This window comes from Hylobates moloch, unplaced genomic scaffold (genome assembly GCF_009828535.3).
Source record: "Hylobates moloch isolate HMO894 unplaced genomic scaffold, HMol_V3 SCAFFOLD_11, whole genome shotgun sequence".
Taxonomy (NCBI): Eukaryota; Metazoa; Chordata; class Mammalia; order Primates; family Hylobatidae; genus Hylobates; species Hylobates moloch.
The window spans coordinates 42,757,704-42,774,290 of NW_026652286.1; the positions used below are offsets into that span (position 1 = coordinate 42,757,704).

A 16,587-nucleotide genomic window follows, 5' to 3' on the forward strand; every position below is an offset into this window, starting at 1 on the left:
TTCAGAATAATATTAACTTAATTCCAGTAAAATTCAAAAGTTTTGTTTTAATAAATTTTTAATTTCTCCCCCTTGTTGTGCTATTATTATAATATATATACATACATATACAGACACACACATATATAATATATATAATTTACTCAACAATACAGTATTATAATTATTTTTTCATCCAATTCAAGCCTGTTAAGGAAATTTAGCAAAAATTAACTAAAACGTGTATAGAGTCCTTCATATTTACCCATATATTGAGTATGTCCAGTACTCTTCATTTCTTCCTATAGATTCCAGTTACCATCTGGTTTTATTTTTCAGCCAGAATTCTGTGTTAAATCCCCACCTAGTCTGCTGGTGGACACATTGCCCCAAAGAGGACCAGAACCTCACGGTAGTGGAGTTGCTGGCCCTCCCTATTTCCTTGCCACCAAAATTGCCATGCTAACTGACAGAGCTCCAAATCATGGAAGCTGCCTCACGAGTGCAGGAACAAAGCTGTGGGGTTTCCTTATCTGACCACTGTTGATAGAGGTGGAGGCAGCGGAATGAAGCAGCCTTGCCAAAATGCCAGGCACGTGGCTGTTATTTTCCAAAGTTCAGTCGTTTCAATAAACAAGCTTATATCTCTAATGGATTTCCAGAGTGTCAAAATGGATATTGACAGCTTGCCAGCTTTATACCTGCTTTGTAGGGGAGAGGATGTGTTAGCCTCCACACTCCATCACACTGGAAATGAATGTCTGTTTCCATTTATTGCTTTTTAAAAGTCTGTGGGATTAAGGTTTTTGTTGCATTTATATCTTCCTTTTTTAGCTTGAAAGTTATATTTTATTTAAAATTTTAACATAATATTTTATAACATATGTATTTGGAATTTTTGTAATAAATGTTTAGGGTTAACTTGTATCTACATCATTACCCTGAAAACAAAACCTAGCAAGTTTTTTTATTTTACTTTTCTTTAGATCCGAATTTTCATGGTCTTTTTGTCCAGAATTTCAGTTCCAATCTTTCTGGGCATTTGGGCAGGGAAGAAGATATGACTATAGTGTGTGTCCAGTCCTTCTTGTTAAAATTATAAATAATATTTGGATATTACATGTGAGGAGAAGCTAATTCTCAGGTTTTTATTTTGGGAAATTGATTAATGGTGGCACCAACAACTGACAGGGAACCAAGGAGTGTCTTGTTGGTTTTGCTATTGACATAAATTCCTCTTCACTGTTTCCTAACTGATGACTCTGAAAGAGGCATTAAGATGTGTCTGTTAAGATCCGCTTTGGATTATTTGAATTTAAATTGCATGGGACATCCAAGGTGAGATGAACCTAGAAGGATCTGGGAATATATATTGGTAATTCATCAGTTTGTAGACTCGAGTTGATGTCATGAGAGTAAATAAGACCACTTAGGAAAATAAAGAGGGCCAAGTAAAAATACCTCAAAAATATAAACATACACTTAGATAGAAGAAATAAGTTATAATGTTCAGTAGCCAAGTAGGGTGACTATAGTTAACAACAATGTATTGTATATTTCAAAATAGCTAGTAGACAGAACTTGAAATGTTCCAACATATAAAAATTATAATTACTCAAGGTGATGGATGTCCTAAATACCCTGACATTATCATTTCACATTCTATGCATGTAACAAAATACCACATGCACCCCTTTAAATATGTACAATTATTACATTTCAATAAAATAAAAAATTTAAATACCGATGTATAAATCATAGGGACACAGCAAAGTGAACTAAAAGGCTAAATTCTGAATGGGAGAATTTTTTAAAAAGTAAAAAATAGATCCATAGTAGCCAAAGCTCATTAAGAAATAAATCAAGCTTAGAAAAAATGAATGCCCCTTAATTTAGAAATAAAGGAGTAATTGGGGACTTAATAAGAACAGTTAAAGTGCACCAAAATGCAAGTATCTTAAGGCAGTCTAGAAGTCAGACTGTCTGGGGTTGGAAGAGAAAAAAATATGGATAAATGGACTGTTCCCTTAAGTGTTTGTCATAAAGGGAGGGAAAAAATAGGATAACACTACAGGGAGAGGCAAGGTAAAAAAATGTGAAAACAACTTAGGAAAAGAAACAGAACCACAGAGCTATGAGGACAGCTATAGAAAAACCTCAAAGGCAAGGAATGAATGCTGTGTATACTATTAGGATGGGTGTGTGCATAAGGAGGAAATGTGTATATGTGTATGTGTATGTGTGTGCATGAGTCAGGGAAGGGAAGATGCAGGCCATTTTGGAAAGTTTTATGCAAATTTGGCACGCAATTAAGTAAACCTTTCTAATCATTTTTCAGGTTCCAGAGTTCAACGTGGAATCCTGAACTATGTCAACATTACCGACTCAGATAGCCCCCAATAGCAGCACTTCAATGGCCCCCACCTTCTTGCTGGTGGGCATGCCAGGCCTATCAGGTGCACCCTCCTGGTGGACAATGCCCCTCATTGCTGTCTACCTTCTCTCTGCACTGGGAAATGGTACCATCCTCTGGATCATTGCCGTGGAGCCCGCCCTGCACCACCCAATGCACTTCTTCCTCTTCTTGCTTAGTGTGTCTGATATTGGATTGGTCACCGCCCTGATGCCCACACTGCTGGGCCTTGCCCTTGCTTGTGCTCACACTGTCCTTGCCTCAGTCTGCCTTCTACAGATGCTTTTGTCCATGTCTTTTCTGTCATGGAGTCCTCTGTCTTGCTCACCATGTCCATTGATCGGGCACTGGCCATCTGCCGACCTCTCCACTACCCAGCACTCCTCACCAATGGTGTAATTAGCAAAATCAGTCTGGCCACTGCTTTTCGATGCCTGGGTCTCCATCTGCCCCTGCCATTTCTGCTGGCCTACATGCCCTACTGCCACCCACAGGTCCTAACCCATTCTTATTGCTTGCATCCAGATGTGGCTCGTTTGGCCTGCCCAGGAGCTTGGGGTGCAGCCTACAGCCTATTTGTGGTTCTTTCAGCCATGGGTTTGGACCCCCTGCTTATTTTCTTCTCCTATGGCCTGATTGGCAAGGTGTTGCAAGGTGTGGAGTCCAGGGAGGATCGCTGGAAGGCTGGTCAAACCTGTGCTGCCCACCTCTCTGCTGTGCTCCTCTTCTATATCCCTATGATCCTCCTGGCACTGATTAACCATCTTGAGCTGCCAATCACTCAGGATACCCATACTCTTCTCTCCTATGTCCATTTCCTGCTTCCTCCATTGATAAACCCTATTCTCTATAGTGTCAAGATGAAGGAGATTAGAAAGAGAATACTCAACAGGTTGCAGCCCAGGAAGGTGAGTGGTGCTCAGTGAGGAGGGTGTCCCTCCATGTTTGATGATACAGGGCTCCCGATACTAAAGTTTCTGCAAGAACTCAGCTCACCAAGCATGAAATGATCATTCACGTACACATAAGTGCATATACGTGGATGTAGCTTCCTGTCCCTGAAAGTATGCCTGTGTATATTGATGCAAGCTTAGAAGCCCCAAAGAATGAACATGATCCACCCACTGATACATTACATATCAATGGCATAGGAAGGGCCAGAGTCCAGATCTTGTCACAACTATCCAAGTGTGTGCCTGTTGTTATTTTATTGTTGTTAGTCCTGTCACTATATCTATACCTGAATATTGGATAAAGCTAGAAGAGTTAATCATCTACATAGCAAAGGAAAAATAAGACAGAAACATTCTTCTCAACTAGATAGAAGATCCTCCATTGGTTTTGCACCTCCTTAAGAAGTAAGAATTCTGACCAATCCTTAGGAATTAGATAAATGAGGAAAATGCAAGTAAGTCTCTCATTTAGATTCTTCACACCAAGAGATAGGTTATTTAACTCTGATCAGGCCAGGAAAAAAAGAGGGAATATAATTTTTTTAATTCTTCATTTAGTTTTCAAAATGTTAGTATGTTTTTTTGAATATATATGTATATTGAATGTTCTCAACACAAAGAAATGAGAAATGTTTGAGACTTTAAATATGCTAATTACCCTGCAATCTGATCACTATACATGGTATGCATCAAAACATCACTGTGAATATGTATAATTATTGTCGTTTAAAATAAAATTTAATTTTTAAAATTTTTGCATATTTCAGAAAAAATAGAATAAGAATAATCTTAAATTATATCTCCCAAACTTAACTATAATTATCTGTTTAGTGAACACTTATAATGTTTTATATAAATGGAATCTTACAAGTGGCATTTGGAATTATTGGTCTGAATTCTTTACTTCCTAGTAGCAGCAGTATACATTCACATCCACGTCAGGAGGGACAAAGTGGATGGATTGTATTTACATTCACTCTCACTTTAGACACATGATTTTCTCTGACCATTGTGGTCCTCATGACTTGTTTTGGTCAATAGGATGTTAGTGGATGTGATAAAAGCAAGAGCTTGAGTGTGATTTTGCTGCAGGGTTTGATTTCTTGTACTAGGGTAGTGCTAACCTAGTAGCTACTTCCCCTTGAATCTGGTTTCCGGAAGGAGATACATGGTGCAAACCTGAGCCAAATTCAGAGCCTGGAGCCAGTCCCTGGTTCCCGGAGAACTGAAGCAAAGCCAGCAAGTCAAAGCAGCCTAGATGAAGAGGGTCTCTGACAACCTACTGACCAGTGAGAATTACAACAAATTCTGTAGTTGTAAGCATCTGAGATTTCGTAGTTGGTATACAGCAAAAGTTAACTAACAGAGTAATTATAGTCTTATTCTGTGAACATGGTTAATCTATTTTTTGATGCCAATACGATTAATCACATGTGTGTTATGAGGAGCACAATTGTTGCAGCACAATAATTGACTAACTTTAATAAATATATATTTTTTATTTTTGTGGGTACACAGTGGGTTTATATATTTATGGGGTACATGAGATGTTTTGATACAGGCATGCAATGTGAAATAATCACATCATGAAGAATGGGGTATCCATCCCCTCAAGCTGTTATCCTTTGTGTTATAAACAATCCAATTACATTCCTTTAGATATCTTAAAATGTATGATTAAGTTATTATCGACTATAGTCACTCTACTGTGCTATCAAATAGTAGGTCTTATTCATTCTTTCTATTATTTTTTATACCCACTAACCATGCTCACCCCTCCCCCAGGTTTCCACTACCCTTCCCAGCCTCCGGTAAACATCCTATTCTCTTTGTCCATGAGTACAATTGTTTTTATTTTTAGATCCCACAAATAAGTGAAAATATGCAATGTTTGTTTTTCTGTGCCTGGCATATGTCACTTAATATAATGACTTTCAATTTCACCCATGCTGTCGCAAATAATAGGATCTCATTCATTTTATGGCTGAATAGTACTCCATTGTGTATATCTAGCACATTTTCCTTATCTATTTGCCTGTTGATGAACGCTTGTTGCTTCCAAATAATCATAGCTATTGCAAACCATGCTGCAGCAAACGGGAGTGCAGATAACGTCTTTAATATACTGATTTCCTTTCTTTTGGGTATATAACAGCAGTGGGATAGCTGGATCATAGGGAAGCTCTAATTTTAGTTTATTGAGGAACCTCTAAACCATTCTCCAAAGTAGTTGTACTTACTTACATTCCCACCTTGGCAGCATTGCCTGTCTTTTGGATATCAGCCATTTTAACTGGAGTGAGGTGATATCTCATTATAGCTTTGATTTGTGTTTCTCTGATGATCAAAGATGTGGAGAACTTTTACAGATGCTTGTTTGTCATTGCTTTTCTTCATTTGAGAAATGTCTATTTACCTCTTTTGCCCATTATTGATTAGATTATTGGTTTTTTTTCCCTGTGGAGTTGTAGAGCTCCTTATATATTCTAGTTATTAATTCTTTGCCAGATGGATAGTTTACAAATATTTTCTTCCATTCTGTGGGTTGTCTCTTCACTTTGTGGATTGTTTTATCTGCTGTGCAGAAGCTTTTTAACTTAATGTGATCCTATTTGTCCATTTTTGCTTCGGTTGCCTGTGCTTGTGGGATATTGCTCAAGAAATTTTTACCCAGATCAATTTCCTGGAGAATTTCCCCAATATTTTTTTGTAGTAGTTTCCCCAATGTTCTCTGTAGTAGTTTTCACTTAGAATAATTTGGCTATTCTGGGTATTTCATGGTTCCATACAAATTAAGATTGTTTTTTCTATTTCTGTGAAGAATGTCATTGATATTTTCATTGGAATTACATTAAATCTATAGAGTGCTTTGGATGGTATGGACATTTTAACAATATTTATTCTTTCAGTCCATGAACTTAGAATACTTTTCAATTTTTTGGTACCCTCTTCAACTTCTTTCATCCGTGTTTTATAGTTTTCATTGTAGATATCTTTTATTTATTTGGTTCGATTAATTTTTAGGTATTTAATTTTACACGTGGCTATTGTAAATGAGATTACTTTTAAATTTTTTTTTAAATTTTTGATCACTGTTGGCTTATAGAAATGCTGCTTATTTTTGTATGCTAATTTTGTATCCTGCAAATTTACTGAATTTGTTCCTCAGTTCTAATAATTTGTTTTGGTAGAGTCTCTAGGTTTTTCCAAATATAAGATCCTATTTTCTGAAAATAAGAATAATTTGAATTTTTCCATTCCAATTTGGATGACTTTATTTCCTTTTCTTAATACTCTAGCTAGGACTTCCAATACTGTGTTGAATAATAGTGGTGACAGTGAACATCCTTCTAGTGTTTCAGATATTAGAGTAAAGGCTTTCAGTTTTTCCTCATTCAGTGTGATACTAGTTGTAGGTCTGTCATATATGGCTTTTACTATTTTGAGATACGTTCCTTCTATACCCATTTTTAGGGATTTTATTATGAAGGGGTGACAAATTTTATCACATGCTTTTTCAGCATTAATTGAAATGATCATATGGTTTTTATCCTTCATTCTGTTGATATAATGTATCCCATTGATTGATTTGCATACGTTGAACCATTCTTGTGTCCCAGGGATACATCCCACTTGCTCATGATGAATTATCTAATTTTTTTTAAATTCAGCTTGCTAGTATTTTGTTGAAGATTTTTGCATCAACATTTATCAGAGACACTGGCCTGTAGTTTTCTTTTTTTGATGAGTCTTTGCTTTTAGTATCATGGCAATACTGACCTCATAGAATGAGTGTGGAAGTATTCCTTCCTCTTCCATATTTTGGAATAGTTTGAGTAGGATTGGTATTAATTATTTAATTGGTTGGTGGAATTCAGCAGTGAATCCATCGTATCCCAGGCTTTTCTTTATGGGAAGGCTTTTTGTTGTGGCTTTGATCTTGTTACTTGTTATTTGTCTGTTTATATTTTGGATTTCTTCCTGGTTCAATCTTGGTAGGGTGTATGCATCTAGGAACTTCTCCATTAGTTCCAGATTTTCTAATTTATTGGCATATAGTTGCTTGTAATAGCCATTATTTATCCTTTAAATTTCTTCAGTATCAGTTGTAATGTCTCCTTTTTCATTTCAAATTTTATTTATTTGGATCTTCTCTCATTTTTTCTCAGTCTGGCTAAAGGTTTATCAATTTTGGGGAAGTTTAACTTTTCAAAAAACCTTTTTGTTTTATTGATCATTTGTATTGTTTTCTTTGTTTCAATTTTATTTCTGCTCTGATCTTTATTATTTATTTTCTTCTTTTAACAGTGTACACTCATATGCATGAACAAAGAGCTTATATCTGAAACTGAAATTTAGATTTAAAAGGGAAGCAGAACATATGAGTTTTGGAAATTTGCAGCCTGACCATGTGGTAGGCAATAAAAACCCATTTTTCTGGGGATAAATTAGAGCCAGCTGCATAAATTTGAATAAATAAAGAGGAGCCAAATGTTAATAGCCACCACAATGGGGAAAATGTCTCCCAGGTATTTCAGACCTTCACTGCAGCCCCTCCCACCACAGACCTGGAGGCCAAGGAGGGAAAAATGGTTTTGTTAGTCAGGCCCAGGGCCATGCTGATTGATGCATCCTTGAGACATGGCACCCTGTGTCCCACCCACTCCAGCTCCAGCCATTGCTAAAAGGAGCCAAGGTACAGCTTGGACTGTTCCTTCAGAGAGTGCAGGTCCCAAGCCATAGCAGCTTCCATGTGGTATTGGGCCTGTGGGTGTACAGAAGGCAAGAGTTTAGGTTTGGGAGCCTCTACCTAGATTTCAGAGGATGCATGGAAATGCCTGGATGTCCAGGCAGAAGTCTGCTGCAGGGGTGGTGCTCTCATGGAGAACTTCTACTAGGGCAGTGGAGTGAGGAAATGTAGGGTTGGAGCCCCCACACAGAGTTCCCACTGGGGCACTTCCTAGTGGATCTGTGAGAAGAGAGCCACCATCATCCATACTCCAGAATGGCAGATCCACCGATAGCTTGCACCATGCACCTGGAAAAGCTGCAAGCACTCAAAGCCAGCCTATGAAAGCAGCTACAGGGGCTGTACCCTGAATAGCCACAGGGGCACACGTGCTCAAGGCCTTGGGAGGCCACCCCTTGCATCAGCATGCCCTGGATGTGAGACATGGGGTCAGAGGAGATTATTTTGAGGATTTAAGATTTAATGACTGCCCTGCTGAGTTTCGGACTTGCATGGGACCTTAGCCCCTTTGTTTTGGCCAATTTTTTCCATTTAAAATGGGAGCATTTACCCAAAGCCTGTACCCCCATTTTCTCTTGTAAGTAAATACTTGTTTTTCATTTTACAGGCTCACCAGTGTGAGAAACTTGCCTTGTCTCAGATGAGACTTTGGACTTGGACTTTCGAGTTAATGCTGGAATGATTTAAGACTTTGGGGGACTATAGGGAAAGCAGGATTGTGTTTTGAAATGTGAGAAGGCCTTGAGATTTTGGAGGGGCAAGGGGCAGAATGATATGTTTTGGCTCTGTGTCCCCACCCAAATTTCATGTTGAATTGTAATTCCCAATGTGGAGAGAGGGACCTGATGGGAGATGATTAAATCATGCTGTTCTCATGATAGTGAGTAACTTCTCACATTATCTGATGATTTAAAAGTGTGTGGCACTTCCCTCTTCACTCTGTCTCTCTCCTGTCACCATGTGAAGATGTGATTGCTTCCTCTTCACCTTCCACCATGATTGTAAGTTTCTTGAGGCCTCCACAGCCTTGCCTCCTGCACAGTCTATGGAACTGTGAGACAATTAAACCTCTTTAATTTATAAACTACCCAGTTTCAGGTAATTCTTTATAGCAATGTAAGCATGAACTAATATACCATGAGGCTTTCAAATACTATTTTATAACCCATTATTTTAACCTAATAACAACACTTTGCCTAAACAAGCTAAAAGAAAAACAATAAAAACTGCACCTTAACTTTGTTTCAGCTGCATTTTAATATTTTTTTCTATTTAAACCTTATTGTACTATGTCTTAAAAAGCTGATGTAGCTATTATTTTTTATTTATTTATTTTTAGACCTGCTACTTGGCATAAGAGTAGTTTACACACCACATTTACAGTGTAATAATATTCTGTTTTTCTATGTACTTACTAATTGCCAATGAGTTTTGTATTACTACCTTAAAGTGATTATTTATTGCTCATTAACGTCCTGTTCTTTCAGATTAAAGAACTCCCTTTGAGACAGAGTTTTGCTCTTGTTGCCCAGGCTGCACTGCAATGGCGTGATCTTGGCTAACCGCAACCTCCGCCCCCGAGGTTCAAGTGATTCTTCTGCCTCAGCCACCTGAGTAGCTGGGATTACAGGCATGCACCAACTCACATGGCTAATTTTTGTATTTTTAGTAGAGACGGGGTTTCTCCATGTTGGTCAGGCTGGTCTCGAACTCCTGACCTCAGGTGATCTGCCTGCTTTGGCCTCCCAAAGTGCTGGGATTACAGATGTGAGCCACCATGCCTGGCCTAGCATTTCTTATAGAACAGGTCTGGTGTTGAGGAAATCTCTCCACTTTTGTTTGTCTGGGAAAGTCTTTATTTCTTCTTCATCTTTTAAAGATATTTTCATTGGATATATTATTCTTGGGTAAAAGAACTCTTCCTTCAGCACTTTAATTATGTCGTTACTCTCTCCTGGCCTGTAAGTTTCAAGTGAAAAGTCTGCTGTCAGATATATTGTTTCTTTTCTCTTGCAGCTTTTAGGATCCTTTCATTATATTTGATTTTGGGGAATTTGATTATTAAATGCCTTGAGGTGTTATTTTGGGGGTTAAATTGATTTGGTACTCTCTAACCTTCTTGTACTTGTATATTGATAACTTTCTCTAGGTTTGGAATGTTCTCTGTTATTATCTCTTTAAATAAACTTTCTAACTCTTATCTCTTTCTCTACCTCCTCTTTAAGACCATTAACTCTTAGAATTGCCCTTTGAGGCTATTTTCTGGATCCTGTAAGTATACTTTGTTGTTTTTTATTCTTTTTTGTTTTGTTTCCTCTAGCTGTGTATTTTCAAATAGCCTGTCTTCAGGCTCACTAATTCTTTGTTCTGCTTCATTAATTCTGTGATTAAAGGACTCTAATGCATTCTTCAGTATGCCAATCACATTTTTCAGCCCCAGAATTTCTGCTTGATTCTTTGTAAATATTTCAATATCACTGTTACTTTTTTCTGATGTAATTCTGAGTTCCTTCTCTGTGTTATCTTGAATTTCTTTGAGTTTCCTCAACACAGCTATTTTGAATTCTATCTGAAAGGTCACATATCGCTGTTTCTCCAGGATTCGTCCCTGGTGCCTTATTTAGTTTATTTGGTGAGGTCATGTTTTCCTGTACAATGTTATTCACTGTTGGGTCATTCAAGAATTGTTTATTTATTGTAGTCTTCACTGTCTGGGCTTGTTTGTACCCATTCTTCTTGGGATAGCTTTATAGATATTTCAAGGGACTTGGGTGTTGTGATCTAAGTTGTATCTACTTTAGGGGTAACCCCAAGCCCAGTAATGCTGTGCTTCTTCTAGACTCAGAGGTACCACCTTGATGGTCTTAGACAAAATATGGAATATTCTCTGGATTACCAGGCAGAGACTCTTGTTCTCTTCCCTTACTTTATCCCAAACAAATGGAGTCTCTCTGTGTTCTGAGCCACATGAATCTAAGGGTGGAGTGACACAAGCACCCCTGGGGCCACCACCAGTATGTCTGTGCTGGGTCAGACCTGAAGCCAGCACACCACTGGGTCTCACCCAAGGCCTGCTGTAACCACTTCCTGGCTACTGTCTTTGTTTGCTTTAGGCCATGGGGCTCCACAATCTGTAGTTGGCAAAGCCAGCCAGGCCTGTGTTCTTCCCTTCAGGAAGGTGAGATCCCCCAGGCCCCAGGTGGGTCCAGAGATGCTGTTGGGGATTTAGACACTAGGGTCAAAAGCCTTAGAAGTCTACCTGGTGTTGTATTATACTGCAGCTGAGCTGGCACTCACATCACAAGATACAGACCTTCCCACTCTCCCTCCACTTTTCAAAGGCAAAGGAACCTCATCCTGTAGCCACCTGCCACTACTGGCCATGAGGAGTACTGCCAGAAAACCACAGATGTTCCTGTAAGGCCCAAGGGCTCTTAAGTCAGCTTGTGGTGAATACTGCCTGGCCAGGAACTCACCCTTCAGGTCAGTGGGCTCCCCTCTGGCCCAGGGCAGGTCCAGAAATGCCATCCAAGAGTCAAATCCTGGAATGGGGGATCCCAAGAACCTGCTCTACACCCCTGTGATTGTGCTGGTACCTACGGTGCAAGAGAAAGTCCCCTTACTCTTCCCTCAAGCAGAAGGAGTCTCTCCCCATAGCCAGCACAGCTGGTAATGTGCTGAATCTCACCTGAAGTCAGCAAGTCTCAGAGGCTAACCCAAGGCTCTTGACATAGTACCTGGGTATTGCTGCTTGTTGTCCAGGGTCCAAGGGCTCTTCAGTTAGCAGGTGATAAATGCTGCCAGGACTAGGTCCTTCCCTTCAAGGCAGCAGGTTCCCTTCTGGCCCAGGATGTGTCTAGAAATGCCATCTGGTAGCTAGGTTCTGGAACAAAGGCCTCAGGACTCTGACTGGCCCTCTATTCTGCTGCAGCTGAGCTGGCCTGCAAGATGCAAGATGAAAGATGCAAGACAAGGAGGAGATGTCTCCTCTCCTCAAGCAGAAGGAAGGGGTCTCTTTTGATGCCATGAGCTATGCAGCCTGGGGTTAGGGGAGATGTGATACCAGCACTCCCTTAGCAGCCTCAGTGTGTCTCGGTAGGTTGCACCCCTCTCCAGTCCACTGTCTCTGGACCAGTTCAGCAACAGGACTCGGCTCAGAGTTGCAGTCCTTGTGGCCTTGACTGCCTTTGAAGTTTACTTAAAGACCCAGATCACTTTGGTCTGTAGTGGTGAGATTTACAGGAACTCCAGTTTTGACCGCTGGGATCAGCTATTCCCCTCTGATTATGGCTGTTTTAAATGCTCCCTCAATGAGTAAGCATCAGCTGAGTTTGGTCCAGTTTTGTTGTTGTTATCATTTGTTGTTTTTCTGCTCTAACAGGACAGCACTGAGTTTAATGCATCAGAAGTTCATTTCTGACACCAGTATGTCTGCTGTCCCTCCCCCAGCACCCAGAGACATTCTCTGCACCACACTGCCATTGCCATTGCCTAATGACAGGGGCAGTGCAGCATCGGGGATTCAAGATAGGTTTTTTAAATCTCTTCAGTGCCTTTTTCAGTGATATGACATTAAAGCCAGTTATTATAAGGACTCATCTGACTTTTTTGTTTTTAAAAAAGTGTTCCTTATGTACAGGTGTTAAATCAGTGTCCTTGTGGTGGGGGGACAATTGCTGGAGCCTTCTATTTCTACATCTTGTTCTGTCCCTGCCCTCTGAATCTCGGTAACTTTCTATATGCCTTTCTGCATCTTGTTTTCTTATAGTAGAAATTCCTCATTCCTCCAAGTGCACTAGGATGGATTTAATTCATTCAAATGACCACATAATCATAATGTTCCATGGTATGGATCAAGGTAATTTATTCAACTGTTTTCTATGAGTGAGTATTAGAGTTGTCTTCAGTTTTATGCCACTCCAAGCAATGCTCTAATAAACGCTCTTCTACAATTCCCCATGTATACTTAGGCTATTACTTCTGAAAGACTGATCTCCAGGTCACGATTGCTGGCTTTAAAGGATTTACATGTTAAAAGTTTACATGTTTGTTGGTAGATTATTTTCTAAAAAAGTTACAGCAATTCATATCATACTTTTTTTTTTTTTTTAGACGGAGTCTCGCTCTGTGCCCAGGCTGGAGCGCAGTGGCGAGATCTTGGCTCACTGCAAGCTCTGCCTACCAGGTTTATGCGATTCTCCTGCCTCAGTCTCCCGAGTGGCTGGGACTACAGGCACCCACCACCACGCCCAGCTAATTTTTTGTATTTTTAGTAGAGACAGGGTGTCACCATGTTAGCCAGGATGGTCTCGATCTCCTGACCTTGTGATCTGCCTGCCTCAGCCTCCCAAAGTGCTGGGATTACAGGTGTGAGCCACCGCACCCGGCCAGCAATTCATACTTCTATACTATGTCAGAGAATGCCTTTTTCTTGTATATACAACAAAATTGACTGCTCTAATATTTTAAAATTTTTATGAATTTAAATTAACATTTTAATTAATTTTACCTTATGTAAAATTAATAGTAATCAATGTTACATGGCTGCCTCCATGTGTTTATAACTCTGTTAAATTAGGGTAGCAGAAAACTGTCTCTCTTTCACAGCAGAGCCTCAATTGTTCTTTCCTTGTTCCTGCTTTCTCCTGCACACTGGACAAATCCACACCAATTCTGCCAGAACCTTCAAGTATATAGTGGTCTTTATTACTTTAATTACATAAAGTAAAATTATTTTACTGTAAAATAAGTTAGAATTATCTACTTTTACTTAATTTTGGATTTTTCTAATAGTAAAAATGAATGTCTTTCACATATTATTGATTATTTTTGTTTCCTCTGCCATGAATAGCCTTTTCAAATAATCTTCATCCATTTTTCTATTGGGTTGTTTATATTTTAAATATAAGTGGGTGGGTCACACCTATAATCCCAACACTTTGGAAAGCTGAGGCAAGAGAATTGCTTAAGTACAGGAGCTTGAGACCAGCCTGGCCAACATAAGAATATTCCATCTCTTCAAAAAATTTAAAAAATAAATAGGCACTCATGGTGGCAGGTGCTTATAGTCCCAGCTACTAGGGACTCTGAAGTGAGAGGTTCACTTGAGCCCAGGAGGTTGAGGCTGCAGTGAGCCATGGTTTCAAAACTGCACCCCCGCATGGACAACAGAACAAGACCTTGTCTCAAAAATAAATAAATGTTAGGTTGGTGCAAATGTAATTGTAGTTTTTGCCATTAAAAGTAATGACAAAACAGCAATTACATTTGCACCAACCTAATAAATAAATAAATATTTCCAAAACATTTTTGTTTTATGCCCTTCCCAATCTGGTATTTGTCTTTGATCTTGTTTGCTAATCAACTCCCAAGCAAATACAAGTAGCATTATTTAAACAAATCTAACTTTAGTTTCCTTTATACTTTTTGTGTTTCATATATTGCTTTAAAAAAGAGATCTCTGGCCGGGGCGCGGTGGCTCATGCCTGTAATCCCAGCACTTTGGGAGGCTGAGGCGGGCGGATCACCAGGTCAGGAGTTCGAGACCAGCCTGGCCAGTATGGTGAAACCCCGTCTCTACTAAAAATACAAAAAAAAAAAAAAAAAAAATTAGCCGGGCATGGTGGTGCACATCTGTAGTCCCAGCTACTCAGGAGGCTGAGGCAGGAGAATCCCTTGAACCTGGGAGGAAGAAGTTGCAGCAAGCAGACATTGCACCACTGCACTCCAGCCTGGGTGACAGAGCAAGACTCCATCTCCAAAAAAAAAAAAAGGATGTCTTTGATTCCAAGCATTCAATGCACAATCTCTTATACTATTTTCTAAAATTGTCACAATAGTTTTTACTTCTAAGTTTTTCTGTTAGAAGTTTAAATTTATATTGATCAAGTTGGATATTTACTAATGGCAGAATCACCTGTTAAATACATTCCTTTTCTCACTGAAATAAAATACTATGCATATCACATTATAAATTATATGTATATATAATATTCTGTGTATATAAGTATACATAGTGTACTAACACTCTTAGTTCACTTTTACTGTATACCAACCAAAAAATCTCAGGTGCTCACCACCACAGCATTTATTATAATGCTTGCTCATCAGTAGTTTCTGTAGGTGTATGCATTTTGCTTTGCAGATCTTTTTAGGAATGACGACATATCACTTATTTATTATAGCTTTATAGTGTGATTTACTTAATATGAGATGTAAAGCAAACCCCATCTCACAAAACAAACGAAAGCTTTGGATTTCTAGGAGGTGTTAAATTATATTTATAGATTAAATGTAAGAAAATAAACATTAATGATAAGTTTTCACATGCAAGAGTGTATAAGTGTTTCATTAACAGTTTTTTCTGTTTTCCAATAAAATTATTTGCTTAATTTAAATATATATGTATTTTATAAATGTATGTCTTTTGTTTCTATTATAAATAAAGCAGTTCTTATCTTACAGTAAAACATCTATATCATAATGTGGGAACATAGAGATATTCAATAAATGATTTGGAATTAATAAAAAAAGTAACTATATTTAAACTTTGTATGCATGATTAATCAGAATAAAGAGCTTTACAGCTGGAAGTTTCTTTAATCTTCCCCCGACTCCACCTCATTTTATAAACAGAAAGCTGCAACTTTGGCCTGTGGAAAGCACCTTTGAATGGTCCTGTGTAAGTCAGTGGTAGGTATTGAACTGAAACCCAACTCCTCTGGCTGCCTCCATGTGTTTATTACTCTGCTAAATCAGGGTAGCAGAAAACTGTCTCTCTTTCACAGCAGAGCCTCAACTGCTCTCTCCTTTTCCCCAATCTCTCCTGTACACTGGCCAAGTCCACACCAATTCTGTCAAAACCTTCAACCATATAGTGGTTGTTATTAATACCCCTGTCCAGTCTAGGATCCTATTCTCCCTCTGCCAATCACATTTACTTGACTGATAAGTTAAGGGGAAAAAAAATTTCTTAACAGCACACAGAGGGCAGAAAGTATTAGCAAGTACATTTACAAAGTGTAACAGTGATACACAGAAGGTGGATAAAACTGCAGATCGGGAAACGCCTTGCAAAAGCCAGATCTCTGGGTTGGTCTACTTGCTAAACAAAGCTCTCCAGGATAGCAACCAGAATATTACTCTGTGTGTGTGTGTGTGTGTGTGTGTGTGTGTGTGTGTGTGTGTGTCAGAAAGACAGAGGAAGAGAGAGAGAGTGGGGGAGGGAGATATTGAGAATTCATAACAGGGATCATAAGTTCAAATGTCTACAGAAGCCAAGGAAATAATATAAATTTATAAAACAAGTACATATTCGCACTGTGAGTAGTGGGATCTTTATTAACCAAGAGGCTTAAGACTTCTCAGGGGTTGCCTACTGAATGTTTCAATGTTTCCGTGGGGGAATATAGGTCTACTACTTCCATGTCTTTCCATATTTAAGATAATTTATGTGTATATTTTATATATTTTGTGTGTATAATTATATATAT

General features: G+C 38.8%; 1 protein-coding gene across 1 annotated transcript; it reads left to right on the top strand.

Moving 5' to 3' along the window:
- Positions 1–2,347: 2,347 nt before the first annotated feature.
- LOC116477356 (olfactory receptor 51S1) lies at positions 2,348–3,318 on the top strand. The gene is given in 2 exon segments (XM_032168069.1): positions 2,348–2,672; positions 2,675–3,318. Coding segments are annotated over 2 exon segments (969 nt in total).
- The last annotated feature ends 13,269 nt before the right edge of the window (positions 3,319–16,587 follow it).